The 14,139-nt window shown below is 35.6% G+C and overlaps 1 protein-coding gene across 7 annotated transcripts in view; it reads left to right on the forward strand.

Annotated features, from left to right (window-relative positions):
• Positions 1-14,139, forward strand: part of GRIA4 (glutamate ionotropic receptor AMPA type subunit 4) — a 639,355-nt gene that overhangs the window by 508,194 nt on the left and 117,022 nt on the right. For all 7 annotated transcript variants that reach the window (XM_070473691.1, XM_070473688.1, XM_070473690.1 and 4 more), the window contains exon 6: positions 6,959-7,012. In XM_070473691.1, the coding sequence (XP_070329792.1) occupies positions 6,959-7,012 (54 nt within the window). The remainder of the gene's footprint in view (positions 1-6,958; positions 7,013-14,139) is intronic.

A 14,139-nucleotide genomic window follows, 5' to 3' on the forward strand; every position in this document is an offset into this window, starting at 1 on the left:
AATAGGAACCATTACGATCAACACAATTTTGCTAATGAGAAATAAGCTTGTTTCTTCCTGTAGCATATAAGTCCATGCTTTAGGAATCAACAACTCTTGGAAAGAATTTTCTGCATCCTGTGGTTATAGAAGTTTTTTCCCTGAAAAAAAAAAAGATGTCCAGATGCTTGAAGAAGTGGTAGAAGGTTGGCAAGAAGTTAGGTCAATATGTCGGATGAGGCAAAAACTTGTAGCCCAATTTGTTCAAATTTTGAAGCACTGGTCATGTGATGTGTGGTCGGGCATTGTAATGGAGAAGAATTAGACCCATTCTGTTGATCAATGCAAGCTGTAGGCATTGCGGTTTTCAGTGTATCTCGTCTATTTGCTGAGCATTCTTCTCAGATGTAGTGGTTTCCCTGGGATTCAGAAAGTTGTAATGGAATCAGACTAGCAGCAAACCACCAGTGGCCATGACCATTTTGGGGGGTGGGGGCATGGTTAGCTTTGGGAAGTGCTTTGGAGTTTCTTCTTGGTCCAACCACTGAGTTGGTTGTTGTCAGTTATCATAAAATTCATTTTTCATCACACATCACAATTTGATTGAGAAATGGTTCATTGCTGTTGTGTAGAATAAGAGAAGACAACACCTTAAAGCAATTTTTGTTTGTTTGTTTGTTTGTTTGTTTGCTCTGGTCAGCTCATGAGGCACCCACTTTTATTGCACTTTTTCACATTTCCAATTTGCTTCGAATGCTGAATGGCTATAAAACAGTCAGCACTGAGTTCTCCAGAAACTTCTCATGTAGTAGAAAGAGGATCAGCTTTGATGATGATGACTTGCAGTTCACCATTGTCAACTTCCAATGGCTGGCTACTATGCTCCTCATCTTCAAGACTCTTGTCTCCTTTGCAAAACTTCTTGAACCACCACTGCACTGTTAAGTTCGTTAGCAGTTCTTGGGCCAAATGTGTTGTTGATATTTCCAGACACGAGAAAAAAAAGGAGAGAAATCAAATTAGCAAAATATAAATGAAAAAGAAGTTAGAACTGACACTGCAGAAATAAAAGATAATAAGAGAATACTACAACAAACCATATGCCAGTGAAATGGACCACCTGGAAGATATGGACGAACTCTTAGAAGAGTACAACCTTCCAAGACTGAATCAGAAAGAAATAGAAAATATGAACAGACAAATCAAAAGCACTGGCATTAAAACTATGATTAAAACCTTTCAACAAACAAAAGTCCAGGACCAGATGGCATCACAGGCTAATTCTATCAAGTACTAAGAGAAGAGCTAACGCTTATCCTTCTGAAACTCTTCTAAAAAAATTGCAGACAAAGAAACACTCTGAAGCATATTCAAGGAGGCCACCATCACCCTGATACCAAAAGCAGATTAAGATATCACACAAAAAAGAAAATTATAGACCACTATCACTTATGAACATAGACACAAAAATCCTCAACAAAGTACTAACTAACCAAACCCAAAAACACATCAAAATAATCATACATAATGATCAGGTGGGATTTATTCCAAGGATGTGAGGATTCTTCACTACACACAAATCAATCAATGTGATATGCCATATCAACAAATTAAAAAATGAAAGCCATGTGACTATTTCAATAGATTAAGAAAAAGCTTTCAACAAAATTCAACACCCATTTATGATTAAAAAAAAAAAAAACTCTTCAAAAAGTGGGCATCAAGAAAACATACCTAACAGAATAAAGGTTGTATATGATAAAAACCACAGCCAACATCATTTTCGGTAGTGAAAACCTGAAAGCATTCCCTCTAGGATTAGGAACAAGACAAGGATATACACTTTCACTGCTTTTATTCAACATAGTTTTGGAAGTCCTAGACATGACAGTCAGAAAGGAATAAGAAATAAAAGAAGTCTAAGTTGGAAAAGAAGTAAAAATGTCAGTGTTTGCAAATAACATGATACTGCACATAGAAAAATCCTAAAGATACTAGTAAAAATTACTAAAGCTCATCAACGTATTTGGGGAGGTTGTAGAATGCAAAATTAATACATATATATGTATTGCATTTCTATATACTAACAATAAAAGATCAAAAGGAGAATTTACAACCCCATTTGTTCTTGTATTAAGAAATAAAATACCTAGGAACAAACTTACTAAATAGGGCAAAAGAACTATACTCAAAAAGTTGTAATATATTCATAAAATAAATCAAAAATGATACTAATAAATGTAGAGAAATATGTTCCTGGATTTGAAGAATCAATATTGTTAAAATGACTATAGTACCCAAGGCAATATACAGATTCAATGCAATCCCTATTAAATTACCAATGGCAATTTTCATAGACTTGGAGCAAAATATTCTACGATTTTTACTGAAATACCAAAGACCCTAAATAGTCAAAGTAATCTTGAGAAAGAGTGACAGCTGGAGGAATTACTCTCTCTGACTTCAGACTATACTCCATCAAAACGGTATGTACAGAAAGATAGAAATATAGATCAATTGGACAGTATAGAAAATTCAGAGATAAACACATGCACCTATGGTCACCTAATCTATGACAAAGAAGGCAAAAATATGTAATGGGGAAAAGACAGCTTCTTCTATAAGTGGTGCTGGAAAAACTGGACAGATACATGTAAAAGAATGAAATTTAAACACTCCCTAACACCACACACAAAAAGAAATTCAAAATGGATTAAAGATCTAAATGAAATACTAGACACTATAAAACTCTGAGGAAAACATAGGCACAACACTCTCTGACTTAAAAATGCAAGATTTTTTGTTTTTTATCCACCTCTTAGAGTAATGGAACAAAGCTTGTGGAGGTGATGGAATTCCAGTTGAGCTATTTCAAATCCTATAAGATGATGCTGTGAAAGTACTGCACTCAATGTGTCAGCAAGTTTGGAAAACTCAGCAGTGGCCACAGGACTGGAAAAGGTCAGTTTTCATTTCAATCCCAAAGAAAGGCAATGCTAAAGAATGCTCAAACTACCACACAATTTCACTCATCTCACACACTAGCAAAGTAATGCTCAAAATTCTCCAATCAGGCTTCAGCAATATGTGAACCGTGAACTTCCAGATGTTCAAGCTGGTTTTAGAAAAGGCAGAGGAACCAGAGATCAAATTGCCAGCATCTGCTGCATCATCGAAAAAGCAAGAGAGTTCCAGAAAAACATCTATTTCTGCTTTATTCACTATGCCAAAGCTTTTGACTGGGTGGATCACAATAAACTATGGAAAATTCTGAAAGAGATGGGAATACCAGACCACCTGACCTGCCTCTTGAGAAACCTGTATGCATGTCAGGAAGCAACAGTTACCACTGGAAATGGAACAACAGACTGGTTCCAAATAGGAAAAGGAGTACATCAAGGCTGTATATTGTCACCCTGCTTATTTAACTTATATGCAGAGGACATCATGAGAAACGCTGGGCTGGATGAAGCACAAGCTGGAATCAAGATTACCGGGAGAAATATCAATCACATCAGATATGCAGATGACACCACCCTTATGGAAGAAAGTGAAGAAGAACTAAAAAGCCTCTTGATTAAAGTGAAAGAGGAGAGTGAAAAAACTAAGAAAACTAAGATCGTGGCATCTGGTCCCACCACTTCATGGCAAATAGATGGGGACACAGTGGAAACAGTGGCTGACTTTATTTTGGGGGGCTCCAAAATCACTGCAGATGGTGATTGCCACCATGAAATTAAAAGATGCTTACTCGTTGGAAGGAAAGTATGACCAATCTAGACAACACATTAAAAAGCAGAGACATTACTTTACCAACAAAGGTCCGTCTAACCAAGGCTATGGTTTTTCCAGTAGTCATGTATGGATATGAGAGTTGGACTATAAAGAAAGCTGAACACCAAAGAATTGATGCTTTTGAATTGTGGTGTTGGAGAAGACTCTTGAGAGTCCCTTGGACTGCAAGGAGATCCAACCAGTCCATCCTAAAGGAGATCTGTCCTGGGTGTTCACTGAAGGACTGATGCTGAAGCTGAAATGCCAATACTTTGGCCACCTGATGTGAAGAACTGATTCATTTGAAAAGACCCCGATGCTGGGAAAGATTGAGGGCAGGAGAAGAAGGGGACAACAGAGGATGAGATGGTTGGATGGCATCACCAACTCAATGGACACGAGTTTGGGTAAACTCCGAGAGCTGGTGATGGACAGGAAAGCCTGTGGTGCTGCAGTTCATGGGGTCATAAAGAGTTGGACACGACTGAGTGACTTAACTGAACTGAATTTAGAGTAATGGAAATACAAATAAACAAATGAGACCTAGTTAAACTTAAAAGATTTTTCACAGCAAAGGAAGCCATAAGCAAAATGAAAAGAAAACCCTCAAAGTTGGAGAAAATATTTGAAATGAAGTAAATGACAAAGGATTAATCCTCAAAATTTACAAAGAGCTCTCACAGTTGAATATCAAAAGAGAAACAGCCCAGTCAAAATAGGGGTGGAAGATCTAAATAGAAATTTCTTCAAAGAAGACATACAGGTGGCCAAAATCATACAAAAACTTGCTCAATATCACTAATTATTAGAGAAATATAAATCAAAACTACAATGAGGTATCATCTCACAATTGTCTGAATGGCCATCATCAAAAAAATCCACAGACAGTAAATGCTGCAGAAGATATGGGAAAAGGTAATGCTCCTACACTGTTGAAATGAAAATTGGTGCATCCACTGTAGAAAACAGTAAAGAGGCTTCTCAAAAAATTAAAACTAGAGCTATCATATAATCCAAAAATCCTGGGGCATATACTCAGAGATAAATTGCAATTCAAAAAGATACATGTACTCCAGTTTTCATTGCAGGATTATTTACAATAGATAGGACATGGAAACAATCTAAATGTCCATCAACAGAGGGATGAATAAATAAGGTGTGGCACATATGCAATGAAATATTACTCAGCCAAGAAAAAGAACAAAATAATGCTATTTGCAGTAACATGGATGGACCTAGAGATTGTTATACTGAGTAAAGTAAGTCAGAGAGAGGAGGGTAAATACCGTATGATATTGCTTATATGTGCAATCTGAAACAAAAAATAGTACAAATGAACTTTTTTACAAAGCAGAAATAAAGTGTAGAAAATAAATTTATGGTTACCTGGGCTTCCACACATGCAGGGGAGGGACAAATAGGGAGATTGGGATTGACATAAACACACTACCATATATAAATAGTAAAGACTTACTGTGTAGCACAGGGAACTCTTCTCAGTACTCTGTATCGACCTATGTGGGAAAAGAATCTAAAGAGTGGATAAATATATATGTATAAATAATTCCCGTTGCTGTACAGAAAAGACTAACACAACATGTTAAATTACCTATACTCCATAAATTTTTTTTAAAAAATGGATTAGACTTTGCAAAATAGAAAGTAGATTTGGAAAATAGATTGGTAGGAGAGGAAAGAGCAGGTGGGAGTTTAAAACAGAAGGGACTTATATCAGGTCAACTTGGCTCTGGTTAAAAGCCAACAAAGGGTTGAAGTAGAATGCAAAGTCTCATTTAGTGTATCTTTGGCTTCCGATGCTTTCTTTTGCAACCCTTAAATATGATAAGTTGTTTCTGGTGCTGGCCAGCTTGTAATGTGTCAGTCCTGCACAAATTAACCCCAGTCTCTCAGGAATAAGCTTTACATCTGCATGAAAATGTGGTTATGTGGAATGAATAAGAATGAAAATGAGAACTATATCATAGCTCCCTAGTTCAAAAATACTATATGTAATAAGCTGGTACTTACTAACAGTAATTTTCACAAGAATGTCTGATTGAAGTTTTGCTCAAACATTTCAGGGATTATCTAAACATTTCATTAAATATTTTAGTAATTAGACTTGTAAAACTCATATAGAAACTTTTGAAATACTGGATATAACCAATGCTTTATTCTGCAATGCTGTGCAAGCTTCAGAATAAAGCTACTTCTGCCATCTTGAAAACTATAATAAATACAATAAAATAGCTTTCCTGTGTTTCATACATATCACTAATGTTTTTAAATTATTTTAAAAGATATTAAACTACCAAAAAATTCAGTTTTTTTCTTTAATGATAAAATTACATGAAAATATATTTTATTGCTACCTTTGAAGATATCAATGATTCTACAAAGCACCTCATTAGTAACTGCTAAAAGATTTTTCTCTAAAAAGGAATTTCAGCATTGCAAATTAAGAATTTTAATTTCTAATATAGAAATAAACTTATACTTTTTTAAAAAATTGAATTACTTTTTCCTAAAATTTCTTATTCCTAATTTTCTAAACATTTCCAAAAACATTCATTGAAAAAAATAAATCTAGCAGAAGTAAAGATCTTTTGATGTTGTTTCATCCTTATTCTTTTTATTATAGTAAACTATTGCTACATCCACAGGTGAGTGGGTTTTAACTAAGTATTCACAGTATCTAAAGAGAGATACTGTGCCATAGAAAAATCTTTACTTGATTTTCAGGACAACAATCCAATCTACTCATAGACAATCATTCTCATCAGTTGAAAATATCTAACAGTCTATCATGAATTCCTGTAAATTATCAGTAAATTAAGTACATCTAAATTATTTAAACCAAAATAATCGTTCTTATGTTGAACTATTCTTTTTTAGAAATATATGCAAACTATTGTCATTCTCATTGAGGGAATTACAGCATAGTAGTTTTATGAATAATATATAATGAAACTTTTGGCATTTATACAGTGTGAATGAATTTTTTTTTACTCAAACCACTTAATTTCTAAAGTGGCTTATGAATTTCTTTTTATTAGAATAAATCATTTTTATAAGAAAAATTATTAATATATTATTTTCTTATCATGTGAAATTATGCTGCAATAGTTAAAATTCTTCCTTTTTAAAAATATAATCATTCAGTAGAGTTAAATTTATTGCCTCATATTTTCTTATATCTTCACAGATTGTGAGTGTTGGAAAGCACGTTAAAGGCTATCATTATATCATTGCAAACTTGGTAAGAACTCTTTATTTCTATTTTTCATAAGAATTGTTGAGACAGTCAAGATCATGTTAACTGCACCATAAAATAATACTGTAATAAATTGTTAAACTACATTCCATTAAGCTTTTTTACAACACATAAGATGATACTTGTATGTGTTCACAAAAAAAAAATTATTAAGAAATGGAGAATTTTATTTAAGACTACCTGAAGGATAATAACCTAGAGGATAGTACTTCAGAAATCTTTGAGGACTGTTCTTCCCATTGGAGGTCAAAGTAACAAGATTTTCTGCACAATTAAGAGGTAAAAGTATAAGTATTTTAGTTAAAGAGTTATGCATCCAACTAACATAGTGACATGAGCTTCCCTTGTGACTCAGTGGTTAAGACTCTGCCTGCCATTGCAGGAGATGGGGGTTCAATCACAGATCTGGGAAGATCCCTTGGAGAAGGAAATGGCAACCCACTCCAGTGTTCCTGCCTGGGAAATCCCATGGACAGAGTTGCCTGGTGGGCTACAGTCCATAGGGTAGCAAGGAGTCATACACATTGGCAGTTTGTTTTTTGTTTGTTTGTTTGTTTTTGTTTTTTTAATATGTTTATTTATTTTATTTGGAGGCTAATTACTTTACAATATTGTAGTGGTTTTGCCATACACTGACATGGATCCGCCACGGGTGTACATGTGTTTCCCATCCTGAACCCCCCTCCCACCTCCCTCCCCATTCCATCCCTCTGGGTCATCCCAATGCACCAGCCCCGAGCACCCTGTCTCATGCATTGAAACTGGACTGGCAATCCTTTTCACATATGATAATATACATGCTTCAATGCCATTCTCCCAAATCATCCTACCCTCGCCCTCTCCCACAGAGTCCAAAAGACTGTTCTATACATTTGTGTCTCTCTTGTTGTCTCGCATACAGCATTATCATTACATTTCTAAATTCCATATATATGCATTAGTATATTGTATTGGTGTTTTCAATTCTGGTTTCTTCAGTGTTTATGACCAGCAGTGGGATTGCTGGGTCATATGGTAGTTCTATTTTCAGTTTTTTAAGGAATCTCCACACTGTTCTCCATAGTGGCTGTACTAGATTCCATTCCCAACAACAGTGTAAGAGGGGTCCCTTTTCTCCACACCCTCTCCAGCATCTATTCCTTATAGACTTTTGGATAGCAGCCATTCTGACTGGTGTGAAATGATACCTCATTGTGGTTTTGATTTGCATTTCTCTGACAATGAGTGATGTTGAGCATCTTTTCATGCATTTGTGTTTATTAGCCATCTGTATGTCTTCTTTGGAGAAATGTCTGTTTAGTTCTTTTGCCCATTTTTTGAATGGGTCATTTATTTTCTGGATTTGAGCTGCAGGAGCTGTTTGTATATTTTTGAGATTAATTCTTTGTCAGTTGCTTCATTTTCTATTATTTTCTCCAATTCTGAAGGCTGTCTTTTCACCTTGCTTATAGTTTCCTTCATTGTGCAAAAGCTTTTAAGTTTAATTAGGTCCCATTTGCTTATTTTTGCTTTTATTTCCAATACTATGTGAGGTGGGTCATAGAGGATCCTGCTGTGATTTATGTCAGAGAGTGTTTTGCCTATGTTTTCTTCTAGGAGTTTTATACGTTCTGGTCTTACATTTAGGTCTTTAATCCATTTTGAGTTTATTTTTTGTGTATGGTGTTAGAAAGTGTTCTAGATTCATTCTTTTACAAGTGGTTGACCAGTTTTCCCTGCAACACTTGTAAAAAAGACTGTTTTTTCTCCATTGTATACTCTTGCATCCTTTGTCAAAGATACTGTGCCCACAGGTGGGTGGATTTGTCTCTGGGCTTTATATTTTGTTCCATTGATCTATATTTCTGTCTTTGTGCCAGTACCATACTGTCTTGATGACTGTAGCTTTGTAGTAGAGCCTGAAATCAGGCAGGATGATTCCTCCAGTTCCATTCTTCTTTCTCAAGATTGCTTTGGCTATTCGAGGTTTTTTGTATTTCCATACAAATTGTGAAATTATTTGTTCTAGTCCTGTGAAAAATACCATGGGTAACTTGACAGGAATTGCATTGAATCTATAGATTGCTTTGGGTAGTATATTCATTTTCACTATATTGATTCTTACAATTCATGAACACGGTATATTTCTCCATCTATTTGTGTCCTCTTTGATTTCTTTCATCAGTGTTTTATAGTTTTCTATACATAGGTCTTTTATTTCTTTAGGTAGATATATTCCTAAGTATTTTATTCTTTTCATTGCAATGGTGAATGGAGTTGTTTCCTTAATTTCTCTCTGTGTTTTCTCATTGTTAGTGTATAGGAATGCAAGGGATTTCTGTGTGTTGATTTTATATCCTACACCTTTACTATATTCATTGATTAGCTCTGGTAATTTTCTGGTGGAGTCTTTAGGATTTTCTATGTAGAGGATGATGTCATCTCCAATCAGTGAGAGGTTTATTTCTTCTTTTTCAATCTGGATTCCTTTTATTTCCTTTTCTTCTCTGATTGCTGTCGCTAAAACTTCCAAAGCTATGTTGAATAGTAGTGCTGAGAGTGGGTACGCTTGTCTTGCTCCTGACTTTAGGGGAAATGCTTTCCATTTTTCACTACTGAGGATAATGTTTGCTGTGTGTTTGTTATATATAACTTTTATTGTGTTGAGGTATGTTCCTTCTATTCCTTCTCTCTGGAGGGTTTTCATCGTAAATGGATGTTGAATTTTGTCAAAGGCTTTCTCTGCATCTATTGAGATAATCATATTTTTTTATCTTTCAATTTGTTAATGTGGTGTATTATGTTCAGTGATTTGCAAATATTAAAGAATCCTTGCTTCCCTGGGATAAAGCCCACTTGGTCATGATGTATGATCTTTTTAATATGTTGTTGGATTCTGTTTGCTAGAATTTTGTTAAGGATTTTTGCACCTATGTTCATCAGTGATATTTGCCTGTAGTTATCTTTTTTTGTGGCATCTTTGTCTGATTTTGGTATTAGGGTGATGGTGGCCTCATAGAATGAGTTTGAAAGTTCATATTCCTCTGCAATTTTCTGGAAGAGTTTGAGTAGGATAAGTGTTAGCTCTTCTCTAAATGTTTTGTAGAATTCAGCTGTGAAGCCATCTGATCCTGGGCTTTGTTTGCTGGAAGATTTCTGATTACAGTTTCAATTTCCATGCTTGTGATGAGTCTGTTAAATTTTCTATTTCTTCCTGGTTCAGTTTTGTAAAATTGTACTTTTCTAAGAATTTGTCCATTTCTTCCAAGTTGTCCATTTTATTGGCATATAGTTGCTGATAATAGTCTCTTATGATCCTTTGTATTTCTGTGTTCTGTTGTGATTTCTCCATTTTTATTTCTAATTTTGTTGATTTGATTCTTCTCTCTTTGTTTCTTGATGAGTCTGGCTACTGGTTTGTCAATTTTATTTATCTTCTCAAAGAACCAGCTTTTTAGCTTTGTTGATTTTTGCTGTGGTCTCTTTTGTTTCTTTTGCATTTATTTCTGCCCTAATTTTTAAAATTTATTTCCATCTACTAACCCTGGGGTTCTTCATTTCTTCCTTTTCAAGTTACTTTAGATGTAGAGTTAGGTTTTATTTATTTGACTTTTTTCTTGTTTCTTGAGGTATGCCTGTATCGCTATGAACCTTCTCCTTAGCACTGCTTTTACAGTGTCTCATAGGTTTTGGGTTGTTGTGTCTTCATTTTCATTCATCTCTATGTATATTTGATTTCTTTTTTTATTTCTTCTGTGATTTGTTGGTTATTCGGCAGCATGTTGTTCAGCCTCCATATGTTGGATTTTTTAATCGTTTTTCTCCTGTAACTGACATCTAATCTTACTGCATTGTGGTCAGAAAAGATGCTTGGAATGATTTTTATTTTTTTTAATTTACCAAGGTTAGATTTATGGCCCAGGATGTGATCTATCTTGGAGAAGGTTCCATTTGCACTTGGGGAAAAAAGTGAAATTCATTGTTTTGGGGTGAAATGTCCTATAGATATCAATTAGGTCTAACTGGTGCATTGTATCATTTCAAGTTTGTGTTTCCTTGTTAATCTTCTGTTTAGTTGATCTATCCATAGGTGTGACTGGGGTATTAAAGTCTCCCACTATTATTATGTTTTTGTTAATTTCCCCTTCATACTTGTTAGCATTAGCCTTACATATTGTGGTGCTCCTATGTTGTGCGATATACATTTATAATTGTTATATCTTCTTCTTGGATTGATCCTTTGATCATTATGTAGGGTCCTTCTTTGTCTCTTTTTGCAGCTTTTATTTTAAAGTCTACTGTATCTGATATGAGTATTGCTACTCTTGCTTTCTTTTCGTCTTTATTTGCATGAAATATCTTTCTCCAGCCCTTCACTTTCAGTCTATATATCTCCTTTGTTTTGAGGTGGGTCTCTTGTATACAACATAAATAGTGGTCTTGGCTTTGTATCCATTCAGCCAGTCTTTGTCTTTTGGTTGGGTCATTCAACCCATTTTCATTTAAGATAATTTTTGATAAATATGATCCCATTGCCATTTATTTTGTTGTTTTGGGTTCGAGTTATATGCCCTTTCTGTGTTTCCTGTCTAGAGAAGATCCTTTAGCATTTGTTGGAGAGTTAGTTTGGTGGTGCTGAATTCTCTCACTTTTTGCTTGTTCATAAAGCTTTTGATTTCTCCTTCATATTTGAATGAGATCCTTTCTGGGTACAGTAATCTGGGTTGTAGTTTTTTTTCTTTCATCACTTTAAGTATGTCCTGCCATTCTCTTCTGGCCTGAAGAGTTTCTATTGAAAGATCAGCTGTTATCCTTATGGGAATCCACTTGTGTGTTATTTGTTGTTTTTCCCTTGCTGTTTTTAATATTTGTTCTTTGTGTTTGATCTTTGTTAATTTGATTAATATGTGTCTTGGGGTATTTCACCTAGGGTTTATCCTGTTTGGGACTCTCTGGGTTTCTTGGACTTGGGTGGCTATTCCCTTCCCCATTTTAGGGAAGTTTTCAACTACTATCTCCTCAAGTATTTTCTCATAGCCTTTCTTTTTATCTTCTTCTGGGACTCCTATGATTCGAATGTTGGGGTGTTTACCATTGTCCCAGAGGTCTCTGAGGTTGTCCTCATTTCTTTTAATTCCTTTTTTTTTTTCTCTTTTCCTCCCTGCTTCATTTATTTCTACAATTCTATTTCTACCTCACTTATCTTAACTTCTGCCTCTGTTATTTTACTGTTGGTTCCCTCCAGAGTGTTTTTTATTTCATTTATTGCATTATTCATTATATGTTGACTCTTTTTTTATTTCTTCTAGTTTCTTGTTAAACATTTCTTGCATCTTGTCAATCCTTGTCTCCAGGCTATTTATCTGTAACTCCATTTTTTTTCAAGATTTTGGATAATTTTCACTATCATTATTCTGAATCCTTTATCAGGTAGATTCCCTATCTCTTCCTCTTTTGTTTGGTTTGGTGGGCATTTATCCTGTTCTTTGCCTGCTGGGTATTTCTCTGCCTTTTCATCTTGTTTAGATTGCTGTGTTTGGGGTGGCCTTTCCATATTCTGGCAGTTTGTTGTTCCTCTTTATTGTGGAGGTTCCTTGCTGTGGGTGGGTTTGGATGCGTGGCTTGTCAAGGTTTCCTGGTTAGGGAAGCTTGTGTTGGTGTTCTGGTGGGTGGAGCTCGATTTCTCTCTAGAGTGCAATGAAGTGTCCAATAGTGAGTTTTGAGATGTCAGTTGATTTGGTGTGACTTTGGGAATACTGTATATTGAAGCTCAGGGCTATGTTCCTATGTTGCTGGAGAATTTGTGTGGTATGTCTTGCTCTGAAACTTGTTGGCTCTTGGATGGTGCTTGGTTTCAGTATAGTTATGAAGGCTTCTCATGAGCTCTTATTGATTAATGTTCCCTGGAGTCAGGAATTCTCTGGTGTTCTCAGGTTTTGAACTTAAAACTTCTGCCTCTGGTTTTCAGTCTTATTCTTAGAGTAGCCTCAAGACTTCTTCATCTATATAGCATTGATGATAAAAGATCTAGGTTAATGATGAAATGTTTCTCTACAGTGAGGGACACCCAGAGAGGTTCACAGAGTTACATGGAGAAGAGAAGAGGGAGGAGGGAGATAGAGGTGACCAGGAGGTAAAGACGGGGAATCAAAAGGGGAGAGAGCAATCTAGCCAGTAATCACTTCCCTATGTGCTCTCCACAGTCTGGACCCCTCAGAGATGTTCATGGAGTTACACAGAAAAGAGACGAGGGAGGAAGGGGACAAAGGTGGCCAGGAGGAAAAAAGGGGGAATCAAAAGGAGAGAGACAGATCCAGCCAGTAATTAGTTCTCTAAACAGTCCAGAAAGTGATTCACAGAGTTGGGTAGAGAAGAGAAGGGGGAGGGAGGAGCTAGAGGTAAACTGGTGGAGAGAAGGGAAAGTCAAAATGGGGAGAGAACAATCAAGCCAGTAATCTCACTCCCAAGTAAAAATGGGTACTGAAGATTGGGTTCTTAAAGGTACAAAATTGATAACAAATACCAAAAAGCAAAGATTAAAAATCTAGAGTAGAGGTTAGATTCTCAAAAATACAATATTAAAAAAAAAAAACAAAGTCACAAAAATTATAATATATATATATATATATATATATATATATATATATATATATATGAAGTTTGCTTTAAAAATAGGGGTTTTTTTGGCAGGGTCATAGTAGGCTATAAAAATGAAAATTGAGTAGTAGAGAACTTAGAATTTTTTTTTTAATTTAAAAAATGATAATAGTAAAAATATATCTAGGAATTTCTCTGGAGCTGTTGCGGATAGTGTGGGGTCAATTCATTTTCAGATAGTTCCTTGATTCAGCTTATACTTCTTTTCAAGATCTATAGGCCCCTTCCAATGTAGTCGGTGCTAACTGCAGGGTTTTAATCTGTTGGACCTGTCACTTCCAAGGCAGTTCTTTCTGCTTATTTTAGCTTCTTCTGTTTGCTGGTCTCTTCAGTGTCTAATTTCCGCCCTGACACAAGGGGGCGGTGGTGGTCACTTATTTAGGCTCACTTGTTCAGTCGCGCTGTGGGGAGGGAGGAACACTGCAAACACATCACTGGCGTGTGTGGGCTGTGCTCGCAGTGTTCTGGCCACACTG

This window comes from Odocoileus virginianus, chromosome 10, assembly GCF_023699985.2.
Source record: "Odocoileus virginianus isolate 20LAN1187 ecotype Illinois chromosome 10, Ovbor_1.2, whole genome shotgun sequence".
NCBI classification, from domain to species: domain Eukaryota; kingdom Metazoa; phylum Chordata; class Mammalia; order Artiodactyla; family Cervidae; genus Odocoileus; species Odocoileus virginianus.